We start from the raw sequence: 18,100 nt of genomic DNA on the forward strand, positions 1-18,100 counted from the left end.
CCTTATTCCGACCCAGAATGGATTTATATAATGTCCCTGGTGTCTACTAAATTGTATGCAACAGGTAGCACAAACCTGTGTGCACTGCTACTATTTAAACAAATGTCGCAGGTTATTCTTTTATTGTATCGGTGATTAGCACAAGTTGGCACGGCGCATCCAGTCAGTTATCTGCTGTCAGGCGATGTCGGTGTCAGAGTGATAGATCGGAAAGAGTAAAGGGGTCACCAGACAACAACTCCCGCCGTCTGCCACTAAACAGAGACGCTAACAGGACCCAGACAGATTCCGGCCCACCCTCTCAGCTGAATTCTTCTAGCCCACAAACGAGGACTTTAACAAACTGACCAGTCTGAGAGGGTTCACTGGATAGAATGGAGGCAGCCCCGTGAAAATCAACCAGTTGAAATCAGAGACATTTTGATCCGAAGAAATTAAAGGTACCTCTTTTCTGCATGAAGGTGAAGAGATCATCCAAGAACTCCTTCCGTTTGGGGTCATTGTCCAGCTCGTACAACTAAAAAAAGGCATTACTTTTGTCACATTCAGTATAATATTACAATGCATCTCATGAGTTTCTCTGTTTGCTTTACTTATTTAAGCAGTGCCTAAACCAGACCGTGCATTTTATAGTGAAAAGAAAATCGCCTAAAGAAAATGTTTACAAATTAATTCTCAGCTCCAGTTTAATTTTTTTGACCTTGAAACAGTCTTTGAAGCAGAGTGTGTAATATTTGAATTCTAGAGGGGACCGTTGGCAAGTGCAAACTAAAACCACTGGCAAATAATCCCTGCAGATAGATGCCAAACAAACATGGCAGCAACTACTAGGTATGAATTCCACTATTTTAAATATTTATGTTTTTTTTTAAATAAAAATTAACATTGGTATGACAATTCATGTATTTTTGCATAGTATTCTAATCAATGATTTTTTATTATGTAAAACTTTTGTACCACTAGGAGGCACTAAATATTACACATTGCCCCTTCAATGTAGACTTAGTTGAAAACAGTGTTATTTTCAAAGTGTCTTGCACGGAATACTTAATTTGTGGCTCAGTATGAGTAAATACTTTTGCTTTTTATATCCATCCATCCATTTTATGGGCCGCTTTTCCTTACTAGGATCGGGGGGTGCTGGAACTTGTCCCAGCTCTTTTTAAAAATATATATTTTACTTAATTTGTGTCATTTGAACTGTTTTAGTTTTACTAGATTTTAAACTTCTTTTTATTCTAGTAAGATGAGGAAAACTAGACTTAAAATTAGCTAAAATATCAACCACTGGGACACCTTTTTTTTTAAATATAGTATTTGAAGTTGTTTTTCTAGTAAAATGAAGAAAATATGGCGTAAATTTAAATAAGACAATTTCCTGCGGCGCACCAGACAAGCACAGTGGTTGAAAAACATTGACCTAGATAAATGGGTTGCACTTACTTTTACAGAAGAGGTGATATAACAATTTTGATTAACGTATTCATTCATGCATAACACGCATTTTTTAACCCAAAAAAAAAAAACCTCAAACTTTAAGTGTGCGTTCTTCACAAGGCTTTACTGTATTTGTGCAATGATTAATCATCAACTACAATTGATCGATGACCACAATTGCAAAACATTGGATGCAACAGGAATCAAACCCTTCTCGCAACGATGAGAGCGCCAGATCTCAACTCTTTTAAACCACTCGTGATATGGATGACATATGAAAAGATATTCGATTTTAGCTCACTATCACACTATTTTTATTCACGGTACCAGAGACGAATATTAGAGAGAACAGAAAGTTGTCTCGAAAGATAAAAAAAAATGCAAAATAATCACAACAAGGTGAACGACTCTTTGGTGTATCTGATGATGAATTAGACTTAAAAGGACATTTGATAAATATATTGTTAATTTTATGTTGGTATTGTTTTCATTGATTACATTGTCAATAAATAATTTTAATCATGCTGCACATGTTTAACAACATTTGTCACTTACAATGCTTAGTTTGAGCTGAGAGCCAATCTTTTATGAAAAATTAGGGGTGTGCATTACACACAAGTGCTAGTTATGCAAAAATAGAGTACTTCTCAGAAGTCATTTCAAGTTAAATTCACCTTTAATTAGGGCTTTTTTTCTTTTTTTACAAAAATGGTCGCACCTTAGCAAAATCTCTGGAGGCTTCTCCCCTTCCTCGGCTACTGTCGCCTTCATCCGCCCAGGTTGCGCTTCCATTCTAAGATAAATAGATAAAAAAGACAGGTGAGCAGAAAGTCAAACATGTAACCTCAGAAATGAGGGGCAGATAGGCTAGAAACAGTTTAAAAACATGTGTTACTTCATGAGATGGAGTTGCTACATTCTCAACAATCTGGAAATGCACTTTTCTGCTGGTTGAGAGCGCGACCACCCCCCTTGGCTCCTGTGAAGCCCCATTCCACCAGAAACTACTTCTTCCTTTATCATCAAACATCTCCATTTGACCCGAACCATCTGTATGTGCGCCTTGCCCTCCCGACCTATTCTTCCGACCCAGCTGGATACCAAATCCACCCTCATCCCCCTTCAATCTAACTCCCAAGTTCATGGTGTATCGTGAGGCTGTCAGGAGAGGGCAGGCTGCTCAACAGCTTTCATCAACACATACAGATGTGTAGCAATAGTGGTTGTGTTTGTAATTGAGGGGGGAAGGCTGGGTTGGAAGGGCCCCACAAGACGGGAAGGAAGGAAAACATGGACAGAGAGGGCCGGGTGCATGGTATGTGGCGAGCAGGAATGTCTCCTTAAAGACAAAACCTATAAAAGCATCAGGAATAACAACAAGGTCCTTTTGGAGCAAGGTAAGAGGCAGGGTGCGCGATAAAGGTGGGGTGGGGTCAACAGCTCCATTTCAGGGGTCTCGGTTCAAACAGGAGCTCATAGGTCGGAAAGGCCAGAAGGTTATGTATGTGGTGATAGTCACACAAATGCTTGTAAAGGTTTGAGCTACATCAATTTGTAAAAATCAGAAGGCAAAGAGATAATCGTCGTAATACAATTGATCGAGAAATCGGATTGAGCTTGCCTGGTCAGGGTTCGACAATTAACTGATAGCACTGACCCTTGGCCAGCAGTTGATTTAGTCAATTCCTTTTTGAAAATAATATAAATGTCTTCCCTTTCTTTATTATAGCCATTAATGAAAAAGGAACATGATTCTCTCGGAACGAAATGTGTAGTTGTTACAGTCAAGTAATTTTATTATCGAGATTGTACTCATAACAGAAACATGTACATTTGTAGTCATTTGTTAACGGTGGAAATGACAACTTGTCATGTTTTTTTTCACAGGTGGGACTGCAAATTATAACATCTACGCAAGTTAACGTATAATTTTTGCTACTCAGTTTATTTGTTTCTTTTATAATAAATCAACCTTATTGCAACTCCCTTTATTGATTGATTGATATTTTGGGGGGCAGCACGGCGGCGCAGTGGTTAGCGCTTGTGCGGCACAGTTCATGTCATGGGAACCTGTCGTGGGTTCAAATCCAGCTCCAGACTTCCTGTGCGGAGTTTGTATGTTCTCCCCGTGCTTGCGTGGGTTTCCTCCGGGCACTCCGGTTTCCTCCCACGTTCCAAAAACATGCATTTCAGGTGAATTGGCCGGTCCAAATTGTCCCTAGGTGTGAATGAGCGAGTGAGTTGTCTGTCCTCGTGTGCCCTGCGATTGGCTGGCAACCAGTTCAGGGTGTCCCCTGCCCACTGCCCGGAGATGGCTGGGATGGGCTCCAGCCCCCCCCGCGACCCCAATGAGGATAAGCGGTACGGCTGATGAGATGAGATGATATTTTGGGTTAGAAATGAGCACTATACACCAGTAAAAAACTCAGTAATTGATCAAACAAACATTGGATTATTATGTAGTGGCCTTTACTGAGATCTGATCAAAACCTGTTTGAACATACTCAGAAGACACTAAAAAGAAGCCTGCAGACAAAAGTTGGAAAACATTTTTTAAATAAACATTTTTTGCATTAGCTAAGCAGTAATACTGATTTCATAAAGCAATTGGGGGGTGATGAATAATCATTAGTATCACCAGTATGCTGATAAATATTTAATAATGGCCTTTTTAAACATTTTCTTACGAGAAAACACCCTAAGACTAAACTTAACCCCAAACCTGTGTTTACCAACAGCATACTAATTATCAATCATCAAGGACATGGATCATGAATAATGAAATCAATATTTACAAATGTTTAACTGATGCTAAATAGTATGTACTTATTATAATATGATAACCACACCAAAAACATTTGATTGCAGATCGCATTCGTCAACAATGGTTTAGGGTTCGAGCCAAGTTGATGGCATTTTTTTCCTGGCTTTCTTTTTTTTTTTTTTAAATGGTGTTGAAAGACTTTGTTAATTTTTTTGGTTTGTGTTAGAAAAGGCAAAAAACATGCCAGGCAATTTTAAGAAAGATTTAGATTACAGAAAGTCACTTTTTTTTTTTTAATTCAACTCGTCTTTGGAATATTTGTATTAAGTCGCAAGATGCAAAATGTCCCCAATTTTCATGAACTCAAACCCCAGCTTTCCCCAATCAGGTTCTCTAATCTGTATCATGCCACTGAAACGTGCCATAGTATTATCATGTTAAGGTATAAACACACTTTAGTACATTAGGAAGAACATACAGACCTTTGTACAGCATTTGTCCACACTTCTGTTAACCTTTAGCCGTTATAAACGACAATAACAAGTAATAAATCCGCTTGCTGGATAGCTATGTATAATCTTGAATACTTTAGCGGTCGTCAGGATATTCAACTGCCCAAAGTTTAACAAAGTAATCTGACTTAAAAAACGCGAGAAACAGGGGAAAACTTTTTAACTTCAATAACAAAACTGATATTGTTTGCTCTTTATTGTCATTGTGACCCCACCAGCTTTTATATTCTGACCGTTTTCCCCATAAATTAACTGATACCAATTTCAACTATTTTTGCCCTGCCGCTGACCTCCAACCCTTCAGGGCGAATACATACAGACTCTTTGGGCCTTTAAACATGATGAACTGCACCCTAAAAAAACTTCAGAACTGCCAAAAGACATTTCAACAACTTCCCTATATCATTGTATAGATATGTGGCGAAGCTCATAAACCTCTCCAATCAAAGTCTAAGGAGAAATGCATCGTTGGAGCTGACCCTAACAGATCTCGCGGGCGAATTAGACATGCTTTATTTGTTTATGGTGTAAGGGATCGATAAAAAGACAACCACAAGATTGATATATTTATTCATTCATTTATTTTACCCTCACTTGGGTCCCAGGGGTTGTGGAATCTATCCCAGCAGACATCGAGCAGTGAGCAAGGGTCACACTGGACTGATTGCCAGCCAATCACATGACAAACATAGACATACAACGACTTACACACACATCCATAACTAAGAACAATTTTTGGAGTCCCAATATGACCTGCCATGCATGTTTTGGAATGTGGAAGGAAATTGGAATGTCCAGAGAAAAACCACAGATTCACAGGGGTAAATGCAAACTCTGTAAAGAGAGGCTGTTAACAAAAATCAAACCCTGGATTTCTGAACCGTGAGGCAGACATGCTAAACAGTCATCTGCCGCACAACCCAGATTCCTTATAAGTACACATAATAATCAGGATCCACAAAACTGGATAGTCAACATCACAAACAACGTTCAAAATCCAAAAACAACCCAAAAGACCCAGTTTGCAGATATTGAATTAAGAATAAGTAACCATGCAATTAACATGATCCACAAAAGGGTAATAAACATTACAAACAATATTCAAAATCCAACCAACTCCAAAAACCCAGTTCAAAGATTTCATATCAAAAATAGCTAACAAAGCAAATAATAAGAATGATAATATTACTTATATGGTCTATGCAAAATGTATCTTTGGTATTTACAGCCCAGCAATTATATAAGGCCCTTAAACTTTATTATTTGCCAGTGACCGTTCCATGGTTGGGTATGGTACCTAATCCGAGGATCAGTGTTTTGACACCACCGCTTTATTGAAATAAATCAGTAGGAGCAGAATTGACAATGGCTAACAATCGCTGACTGGCTTAGTTTGGACTTTGGAAGGCGACAAAATGAAAATATAACATCAGAGTAACTGTCTGTTCAGTTAACAAGTTTGGTTATGTTAGGAGTTAATACAAACATGTTGACACAGAAAATATCAGCCGGCCCAAAGGCTGTGCGGGTCCTGCCTTTAACTCGAGACAAAGTCCATCGCACTGCCATCAACGGGAGGTTAGCTTGAAAAAAATAATGCATTAGGACGAGATGATCATATATTGGATTTTGCCAAGAGGACAATAAACGAGTAATGGTAACTGTATTTGCGAAATATTGTGCAAAACCCTTAGCACCAAAAGAACCTTTACAAATACTTAGGTTCGCCACCTAAAGTCAAGATGACAACTCCTCAAACTTTGCATCTTCGCGTCTCCTTATTCGCCACATCAAATGCCGAACTGTTAGCCCTGAATTGCCATACAAGCCAATATGGCAAAAAAAGTCCAAACTGGACAAAACAGTGAAAAAACACCAGTCAACAGTCGGACCCCATTAATCCTATGAAAATCCAACGATTTATAAACCTCACAAAATCACTTAACTTCATAGTTAAGACTTGAATAGTTTAATATTTACCTCATAAAATTTTACTTAGAGTAACAACATTAGTTGGATAGAATAAAAATTTGTATTGGAAAAGAAGTTCCCAACTGGCACCAGATATCATTTGGACATTCGTTTTTGGGCTACATCTAGTCTGGTCTGTTACAGACTGAATAATTCAAAAAATGTTTAAAATTGGGTTGTTGTCGGGATGACCTCGTCCAATGTGGTCCAAGCTTAGTCTTTTTAACAAAGTTTTTTGAACTTTCAATTTTCAACCTAGTAACAGAGACTTTTAGGAAGGAACCTTGACGTCTTTTTAACATCCTTGCAACCATTTTCTCCTGGGTGGGTTGGCTTTGAAAAGGTCAGTCCCCTTAAATGGTAAAGACATGTTGGATCTTGATGGGAGACTCCGGTCCAAAACAAGAATGTTAATGCTTCACATCACCTTTGTAGTCAGTTTAGGTGACCACTGAAGATTTCACTCATCATGATCAGCCACCCTGACACCATGTGCTCAAATTACTCAAATCTTAATAAGGACACACTAAAATCTCAGACTAAAAAAACGCCAGCATGAAAACATTTAAATTTGGATCTCGGGGAAAAGTTCTGGAATATTAGTTTGGTCCAAGTTTTCTGAAAACATGCCTTAATCCCCTTACTGTTCCTGTAAAATTCGCCAAAAATCCCAATCCAAGAAGTACCTAAGGTAAATGGAATTCTGTTCTTGAACCGTCTGATGAAGAATATGGATAGTGGCCATTTGGAGACGATCAGTACACAGGCCATAGAACTTTGCATTCGTGTATTTTATTTTGGCCAATTTTTGGAAATTGTGAAAGAGTAGTAAATGTTTGATTTCTTGTTCTGGAAGTGAATCCCTAATTGTGCACACTTGCGCGTTATAAGTGTGTAAAAATGAATCACGATTGGCTTTGCGCACGTTTTTCTCAGGCTATGATTTAAAGACACACTGTAAATGAGTACATAGTTATGTTGGGAAGTCAATATGTCAATCCACATATAAATCGGTCACTATTGGCTATAGATTTATGAAGCCGAATTGGTCATGACGTTTTATTTCAACACAGGCTCTCATAGGTTGTCACCGTAAAAAAAAAAAAAAAAAAAAAAAAAAAAAAAAAAAAAAAAAAAAAAGGTTGCAATTGGCCAAGAGCGGTGTCAATCAAAACGTCAAAGGCTAGCGTAAGTCTTAAAACAACCTGAAGAGTCTCGCATATAACCAAAATCGTCACACACTGCAGGAATGCTTTTAGGCGGATTCTTTTTTTTCTTTTTAAATCAGTCGGCATTATCGTGCGTTTAAGAATAAACATTTTACACGGTTGGTATGTACGGACTTTCGTAAATGTAACCACACCATATTTGCGCTGGCGGACCATCTGAACGTTATTGGGTTGTGAAATACAGTAATACCTCTTTATACGAGCACCTCTGAACACAATAATTTCAGTATACGTTTTTTTTTTTTTTTTTTTTTAACAAAACTCTAGCTCAATATTCCAAGGAAAATCCAGTTCAATAGCAATCCCAAGGGCTACCACTAGACACCCTCATTGCTCATGACTGCTTACTGCCAGCATCAGCTCGTCCAGTTCGTGCAAGAAAACTATCACAGGTTAAAGAATAAACAATTGTAATGAAAATGTTTTTGTGTGTATGTTCATTTAAAGTTACAGTAACTTAAATTGTGCTTACGTATCATCAACAATCTTTCAGTCTCATACCTGATAGCCCCCACCAATTGCTCCTCTTATTAATGATTGCAAATCCTCCTTATTGAACACTAATAATCCTCAATAACACAACGTTGCACCTATTTACACACACCTAGACTGACTATGTTGGCGGCACGGAGGCTGGGTAGTTAGCCCGCAGCCCCTTGGTGTAGTCGTGTAGGGTTCAATTCCAGCTACCGCAGCCTTCCCGTGCTAAGTTTGCATGTTCTCCCTGTGCCTGCATGGGTTTTCCTCAGGCACTCCGGTTTCCTCCCACATTCCAATGACAGACATGTGAGGTTGATTGGCCGGTCCAAATTGTCCCTAGGTGTGAATGAGCGAGTGAGTTGTCTGTCTCTGTGTGCCCTGCAACTGTCTGGCAACCAGTTCAGGGCTGCCTGAAGATAGCTGGGATGGGCTTAAGCACCCCCGTGACCCTACTGAGGATCAGTGGTGCAGAAACTGGACGGATTGATAGACAGACTATGTAGAATACCCACATGCCGACAGTCTATGATGATCTTGTCTTCTGCTACATGTGACAGAGACGATTTGGATGAGAGCCGAAATGGGCAAGACAAGATATGTATTATTTAGCTTATTATTTTCCCATATGAAAATTGTTATATGGTGTACAAAATGTGAAATGATCAAAAAACGTAAGCAATACGGGGAAAGAGTATCAATTGACAGGTATGCAATCTCCTTGGATGATGCCCACCCACAACCCCGGTCATAGTAATCTCAGATTTTATTTTAATAATATTCTATTTAGCTTATAAATTTATTTTTTATGTTTAATTAATATTCAAATGTGTTTTACTGATCATGAAGATCTTTTATAGCTGTTCACTCTGATGCTTTGAGGAGGACGAGAGCAGACACATAATTTTGAATCATTCCATATTGGGAAAATTTGCTGGTTACACAAGCAATTGGAGCTACGAGCAGTCCTAGAAGGAATTAAGTTCATAACAAGAGGTACCACAGTATCACGCTTGTTACAGGGACTAGAAATGTAGCACAGAAAAAAATACCAGCAGCCATTGTTTCCATCTTATGCAATTAGTGGGTTTGTTGGGCTAATCATATTACGGACAAACGTGACTGACCGGCTCCCTTCAACATTAGGGATCAGAATTTACATGCACAGGAAGTGAGCTGTAGCTGGCCTCTACATTTATAGAATGGGGAGATGGGAGAGAGAAAGGAGGAAATAAAGGGTCCAAAGTTCCCTTGTGGCTTATACTGACTGCATACAATTTAAATGATTGGTAGGGCATGTAAAACCGGTTTAACTATCCGTTGAGACTCAAACACGGGGTGTTAATTTGGGCGTTAATGCGGCCTGAGTAAACATTCTCTGCACATCGCACAATTTACTTTTTGCAAATCCCGATGACTCAAAGGGCTGATACCAAGCCGGAAGGCAATTCTGACGCTGTGGTTACACAAAAGATAGTCTGAAGTCTGGATGAACCATTTTAGTAAAGGAGCAGGCAGGCTGCAGGAACAGGAAGGGTTAATGGCTGCTGCTGGTGCTCAGGGAATGGGGGGTTGGCATTGATTGCTCAGGATGTTGACAGCACTTCTCCAATTTGATAGTGCAGCTGTTATTAGATGAAGAGGCACCACCTCAGTAAAAGCTTCACGTGATTCGCATCCTTACAGAAGAATGGGAGAAGTCGACATTTTAGTAGCAGATCTGAAACTAAAGTAATGTTAAGCAGAAAAAAATGCATCTAGTGCATTAATGTCGGATGTTTACTGGCAGGCAAGGCTTCTGACTAGGGTTTGGCAAAATTAGATTGTGGGGGACTTCAATTGTATTGGCTAATGTGAAAGGCTAAGAGCACATATTTTCACTGATGCGACCACTATCTGCATTACCCGAATAAATTAGCTTTACCCATTAGCATTAACGACTGACGCTGTTAGCGTAACAACTAGTATTAATGGCTGGAGTAGCAGTCAGTCTGCAAGCTTTAGCAGCTAGCACTGCTTACAAGGCGTGCCCATACGTGTGACCTAAGTTTTCCCAAATGCACTGATTTAAAGACAACATGTAAATAAACCAGTTCTGTTGTTTTTGATGTCCTGTAATTAGAAGACAATTGTTGCCGTCATGTGGGAGAAAACGATATTCCTCTTTTTTTTTAACTTTTTTTTTTACCTTTATTGAAGGCGTGTGACCCAATTTGGGGCTTTTCAATACAATTATCTAATTTTGTAAGTTGTTTTAAATAAGATAAACCATTTTGGGTTGGGGGAGGTGGCTGTTTGGGACAAACAGCCTAATGTACCATGAAAAAAATTCAACAAGGCAAAGAGTAAAACATGACAAAAACGTAGTTGCGTTTTTTTTACCAACATGGCAGCAACCATACAAGGTTATTGAATTGGATGGAATTCAAAATATTAGCGGTAATTACTCTTTCGAGCTACATTGTAATTTTTGTTGCAGGCCTCAAGCATATTTCTCAATTACAAACAGAAAAAAACAAGACAGTAAAACAGACAAAAAATGTGTAAACAAGCAAAAAGGCTTGAAAAGTATTGTGATTTAATTATGATTATGATTTTATTTGAAGAAAAATCATAATGTCAAATAAAATTTAAAAAATATATTTGTATTAGACTTTCTGCCACTTTTATGCAACTCAAAGTGCTGGATAAAGAATGTATATGGAGAACTAAAGATAAAGGTAAAAAGCTAAATCTACTCAAGTCCAGAAAATGTATTGAAGTCGTTGTGTATTTTTTAACTTTCATTCATCCGTTATCTGCACTGCTTATCCTCAGTAGGGCCGCGGGGGTGCTGGTGCCCATCCCAGATATCTTCAGGCAGTGGGCAGGGGACACCCTGAACTGGTTGCCGGACAGTCGCTGGGCACACAGAGACAGACAACTCACTCGCTCATTCACAACTAGGGACAATTTGAACCGGCCATTTAACCTGACATGCATGTTTTTGGAATGCTGGAGGAAACCGGAGTGCTCGGAGGAAACCCACGCACGGAGAGAACATGCAAATTCCGTACAGTAGCTGGATTCGGACACATGACCACAGAACCTTGCCATTCAGCCGCCATGCCGCCGTATCTTTTAACTTCCTACACAAAATAAGATCGAATTCATTCAAATTTCTCAAGCAAAGAGTATTTTTTTAAAAAAATGCACATTTATACAATAGTTTGTGTATTTTGGATTGTTTTTAAAATTAATATTGTTCTTTTTAATCAAGGATTAAGGTGCTAATTATTACAACTGTCCCTTTAAACTTTCATATTACGGTGGGGACGTCAAACGATCACCCTGCGGGCAGCAAGTGGCCCCCAGGCTGCATGCTAGAGACCACTGCTCTAGGCTGTCCACCACCGGGGTTTTACAAAATTATATGGAAAACATTGCTCTGTATGATTAAATACTCACAAAAATAGCACAAAAATGCTCTTTTCTTTAAAATTGAATCGAATTTGCAACACTGGTCTGAAAAATCCCATTTGTTTTTTTTGTTTTTTCAAAATCGTGCAGGCCTACCCGTCATCATCGAAAAACCCCAGGTCTGCAACTAATAGGCACCAAGTTAGCCAATAAGCTCATCCACCTAACCTGTGGTAATCTCACGCTGAGCCTTCGTCACAAAGCCACATACTGTAGGGTCCCCTGGGCCATACCCATTGACCTGGAGGTTGGGAGAGTATGAAATCAATAACCTGGGATGCACAAACACAGGGAGGTCCTGCCCCCGCCGGACGCAATTTCACAGCGCGTGTCAATACTCATCATTCTCAGTCTTACGCCGCGTATGGGAAACGGGCACAAGGGCAGGATGACAACCGTGTGCTAGCCTATATCATGACACTCATTCGCTACAATGGGACTTCTTGAGCAGATTATGCCCTCCACCATCTTGCCTGAGCAGATTTAACAATGTCAGCCCAGCGTGCGATTTTACACAGACATTCCGACACAGTGGTGTGACGGCAGCGCCGTTTATTGAGCAAGCTCGTAATCGTGCGGGAAATTTGTGCCCACAGTTGGATATCGCTGTGTAAAAAAGAGATGGGATAAGCAGGATATGACTTACTTTTAAAGTTTGGGGATCTTTCTTTTTCATACTCTAGTAAACCGATGCCGGGATGTTTTTGTCCCCCAAAAATGTCCATTGAAATATACGTAGATAATAATTTGGAATTGGCACCCCTAGCCCTAGATGTTAAATTTTGGAATGGATGTAAATCTAATCTGGTCAGTTTTGAACGTGGTTCAGTCCGAAAATAGACATCAAGAACTAGGTAGAGTACATCTAGCCAATATGGTTCAACTTTAGTCAGAAAATTGTATTTGACAAGTTCACCCTGTCCAATATACATCCTAAATATACTATTGTGAAAACTGTTCAGACTATCAAGGGGATGGGACCAAGACAAGTCCTGCCTTTTTCCCGACAACCCTTATTTTCTTTCAGTTTTTCTCAGGTTTGTTGATTTTGATTTATTTTGTCATATAAATATTGGGTATTTTTTTAAAATTATGTTTTGTTTTAAAACATTTAAATCACCTTCAAAAATAAAAAAATATTTTTAAAGAAATTGTAATTGCAAATTGTGGACATTTCATTGAACACAACCACCCCCAGAAATTGCTTGTTTTATTTTATTTTTGTACAAGAGAAAGCTGCCAAATATATATATTTTTTGTGTAATCGGTTCATTTTATACAAAACATCCTGGGTCATTTTCTTTAAAATAACCCAAACAATCAGGTAGTTTTGTGTCAAATGTACCTGAAAATGTGTCAAATTGATCCAAGTAGTGGGTTGGTTCCATATTTGACCAAAATTATTTTAGAGAGTCGTATTTGACGAGTTTAACTCATTCAACGTGGACCACATCTAGCCTATCAAAAGTCACCTTTTCCACAACCTGAGAAAGATTTTTTCAACTGTCGCTTTTCTATCAAATAAAGATGTTGTTTGCACAGAACCTTGGGGTATACAGTATAACCATATTTCAAACAATTGTCCAGAGTGGGAGGTACCTAGACCTGCATTATGAAATTAACAAGAATGTTTTTTCAGCAGAGCTGGCTTCACAAAGAAAATCATCCAGCCTAGGTTCATAAAAACAATATTACTTACATAGTTTTAATAGAGAAATCTTAAGAAAAAAGAATGATTATTTCTTCTGTGAAACCAATTTATGTCCAAGTGAAAGAAGTGTTTGGATAGCAAAGTAATGATTACTGACGAGTACCCCGTGTCAAAATTGAATCTACCTTTGCAAATAGTGACAAATTGTAAATATTTAAGCGAGGGTAAGACAATTCTGCTTCTTGAACATATTTTGGTCAAAAGAGCACAAATATGGGGTAAATAGTTGGTGCAGGTGCCGCCTCAGTAATTACAGTCACAACAATCAAGCTTCTGGCGCAGTGATCTGGATAGCTGCCAGAAACGGTGAGGCGTGGTGAGCAATAGGACTTAAAACGACGATACAGAAGCTCAGTCTGCCCCGGGACGACTGGGGCAACGTATGTTTCTTACTGCAAGAAAGTTTGAATGTGTAAGCCAGTCAAGTCAAGTCACATTTATTTATATAGCCCTTAATCACAAAAATGTCTCAAAGGACTGCACAGGATTACAATGACACAATTACCTGATCTTAAACCAACATGCGGGCAAGGAACAACTCAAAACCTCAAAGTGAGGAAAAAGAGAAACCTTGAGAAGGGACCTCACAAGTGGTAATCCCCCTTTCAGGATGACCGAGGATGTTTTGTATAAAATGAACCGATTTTTTGGGGTAGTACGTTACACAAAAAATATATATATTTGGCAGCTTTCTCTTGAGCGGTTGAATAATGTTTTTCCCGTCACATAACGCATTATAAATGTTCAAAGCATTATAACAAAAGTATTATTATTACCAATATTAAAATATTTTTTAGTATAAAGGGACATGTCGGTTTAGTTTCTTAAAAGGTGCTTGCAACAATTAAGATTGTCTAAAATTTTTGAGGTTTAATCCATACACTTTGCTGTTTGTAATCCATGCCAAGTGCCACGTAGCATATTTGGCTTGGTGCCTAGGCACACAAGTCAGCAATTTGTCAAGGTGAAACAACGTGATGATGAGATGAGCTGGAATTACAGCAATAAGCTGACACAGAGTAAATATGTTTTTGACCATTTGTTGTGAAAACCAATATGTACTGGGATGAAGGGCAAAGTATTACCAGTAATTTTGTGTAATCGGTTGTATTGAAGGCTATTTTTAGACTACCTTTATTTTTTTTCATGTAGCACAACTTAAAGAAAAGGTGGACAACCTGGTCCTGGAGGGCCCCATGTCCTGCACGTTTTGAGAAATTTCTCTTCTCCATGTAAGATGGTACAAGTTATAAGCGTGTCTGCAAGCGGACAGAAGCTTGTTAATGATCCTGGTGATTGAAAATCAATTTAGTTGAAGAAGAGAAAACTCTAAAAACATGCAGGACATGCGGGCCTCGAGGACCAGTTTGCCAACTTCTGACCTAGAGCTAAAACGGGCGGCAGTAGCTCAGGAGGTAGAGCGCTCGTCTTGGGATCAAGGGATCCCAGTACGAATCCCGGCTCATCCATGTTATAAGTTGAAGTTTCCTTGGGTAAGACACTGAACCCCTAATATCCCCAATAAGCAGGTTAGCGCCTTACATGGCTGCAAGGCCGCTATTGGGAAATGTGGAGCACATTGTTAAGTGCTTTAGAAAGTCATTGACTTGAAAAGTGCTATATAAATGCAGATCATTTCATTTCAAAACAGTGGCTGGCAGATGGCGCAAACCTAGCCGAGGGAAGGAAGACAAATCGCCACCTGCTGTAATCATATCAAAAATATACTTGAAATACTGAGTCGTTTTCTCAGTTGGTGGGATATATCCAAATAAGCAAACAAAAAATTGTAAGGTAGAACAAGGACCACAACAGAAAAGAGGGAATCCAGTAATCTGTCTTTGGAAATAGTGCCAGAAGCCCTGTACACATGATTATATTATGAGCCACTTGACAATAGAACACATGCATTGATTCTGAGATATTAAAATAATGTTTGATACCATATTTCTTTCAAACCCATACAGATACTCAACTCATTAATGAAAATATGAATATAGCAAAAAAAAAAACACTTGAGGTGTAGAACAAGTACTAGAACAGAAGAGAAGGGATCCAGTTGTCTGACTTTAGGAGCTATGTCAAAAAAGCCCTATCTTGTTTGGTTTGTTGCTGTGCTAAAAAAATGCATGCCTCCTTTAATAATTACGAGCCGTGTGACAATAGAATACATGAATTGATTCTGTGATTTCAAAGGGATGTCCAATACTACCCATAAAGATTAGTTGACTATAAAAACATTAGCACAAAATTCCCTCAGCAAAATGGTTTATATTTTTAAAGAAATACTTTTCATTCACAAAATGCTATTTTTCCTTAATACTGCAATTAATGACAATTAAATGTTCTTGTTCTTTGAGGTTACTGTTAAATATCCCCTAGAGTAGCAGATCCTGGTATTGGCCACTACCACAAGTACTGATACCTGAATAAAGGCTGGTATCATACCTGTGCAGTCATAAGTGGTACCCACAAATCGATAAAGGTTTCTATTTGCAATACTGCTTCTATTTACTACACAGTGCTCACACATTCCTTTACTAGGCTCAATGCAGACTATTAATAGAAGAGCAACTAGTACAATCCAACCTAAATAGTATGTTATTTGAGTGTACTGTACAGGACTTTTGTCACAAAGACAATAAAATATCAGGAACCATGTCACTTTGAAAGCTGTGTGTGTGGATACCTGTGAGTCACATACTGCATCGTAAAATTATTGCCAACACCAAATCCAAAGCCAGGCAAATAAGATGCATTCAGTCAGTAAAAGTAGCATATGTGAGCCAGCCGTAAGAAAGCGAAACGTGCCTCTTCTCAGCATGACTGTACAAATGAGCATTGTAGAGCAATGATCTCTAATCCAAATCAAATAATTGGGGCCTTGATCCCTCGGCGGGGCACCGCAAATCATTTATAGAGCCTCTCGAGGGGCGGGAGGGGAGTAGAGTGCCTGCCGTCCTAACAACTGTGAAGGATGTCATGGTGAGCGGCAAACAAAAGGCTCAGGATAATTGTGAATCCATGTGCTGGTGTGAGGGAAGTATAAATCCCATCACCACTCTGGAACATATGGCTACATCCTTACCGCTCATTCTCTTGTCGAAAATCTCGGAGCACAAAAACACCGCCCTGGGGAATAACACCCAGAATACCCACGATCCAATCCTGTTTGTTGATGGAAAAGAGAAGAAAATAAAAAGTGATTCCTGGCTTTTTAGAGACAAAGTGGCGGGACAAGGCGGTCTAAACGTCCAGAGGCTGGGCATGTTTTTACCTGCCTGGACTGTGATTTGGGCGGCACTTCTGAAGCAGACTGCTGAAAAACAAGCCTCTGGGCGAGACCACCTCTAACCTCCATTAATCACTCCAATTACAAAGCTCAACAAAGAGAAATTGGGGGGTGGGGGGGGCAAAGGTAAAGAATAGAATGAATTCAGAGGCCATAACATTAAACTCCAACACCACCATCTTAAGGATTTACACAACACGGAACTAAAAATATTCCAAATGGATGGAAGGATGGAATACAGATTTTGTCAATTTTCACTGTTAATCTGTTCTATAACCATCTGTATTAAGTGAATTTCTGCAAAGTAGGACCTAGATATGTAATTGAGTGTAGTAGTGTGCATAGGCAGAGTGTGGAGTTTTTTGTGGGTAGCAGTTTTGAACTTTTAATTGAAATTCTTGGGGAGTAATTAAATTACCAAGGTGATTCTGATTCAGGATTGTAATCTTCTGCAGAACCCAATCTAGATTCGGCTTAAGGACCCAAACCAAAACCTGAATATCCTGGTTCAGAATTGTAAAGTAACATACATACTAATCAGAGGAACGTCATGTCTGTAAGATTTTAATTGTAGAGTAAAAATGGCTTTGAACTGTTATTTGTCCGTTTTAAAATTGAGATGATTGAACTAGAAAGGGCTTATTTCTCAGGACCACATTGTAAATGAAGTGTATATTTCTGGTTTGAACATAAACAGAGCTGAAAGCTGGTTTTTATTAACCCGGGTAGAAGGGGCAGGGGGTTACACAATACTGCTAAAACATGCGGATAAATCACTTTTTTTCGTTACTCCTATTGGAAAATACTTGCGGCCTAGCAGGGTGTGGTGTATGCGCCACAAGATTGAACACTGAACCATGTGCCCAGACTGGTATAAAAAAAACCTCTATATTGTAATGGAAGCCTTCACCTACAATGCAGAAAAAAAACAGGAAAAGATACATTTGCATGTTCTGTTCCTGAGTAAACAACTCTGCAAGCGACTCGCAAGTCTGGTTTGCCAAACAAACTGAGTGCATTTTTTCAAGACGCCGTCCTTTCACCAAGACACCACATTCCACAGACGGCGGAGGCCCCATCGACCCCTCTGCCCCCCGCCCATTACAATCGACAGACCTCTTTCGCTGCTTAAAACAAATGCAACGTTTATAGGCTGCTGTGGCCAGAAGTTCACACTCGTTGGTTCAAAGAGGCTTTCACGAGCAGAGCAAACATTTTTAGTGAATCACATCTGTGCCACCGCATTAA

General features: G+C 39.1%; 1 protein-coding gene across 1 annotated transcript in view; it reads right to left on the reverse strand.

The window, feature by feature from the left end:
• Positions 1-409: 409 nt before the first annotated feature.
• Positions 410-18,100, reverse strand: part of LOC148367155 (AT-rich interactive domain-containing protein 3B-like) — a 55,014-nt gene continuing 37,323 nt past the window's right edge. The window contains exons 3-4 of the mRNA XM_088333343.1: positions 2,156-2,230; positions 410-517 (exon numbers count right to left, since the gene is read on the reverse strand). Coding sequence (XP_088189469.1) covers positions 410-517; positions 2,156-2,230 — 183 coding nt within the window. The remainder of the gene's footprint in view (positions 518-2,155; positions 2,231-18,100) is intronic.

The sequence above is a fragment of the Urocampus carinirostris genome, chromosome 4 (genome assembly GCF_059441175.1).
Source record: "Urocampus carinirostris isolate Australia breed hairy pipefish chromosome 4, RoL_Ucar_1.0, whole genome shotgun sequence".
NCBI classification, from domain to species: Eukaryota; Metazoa; Chordata; class Actinopteri; order Syngnathiformes; family Syngnathidae; genus Urocampus; species Urocampus carinirostris.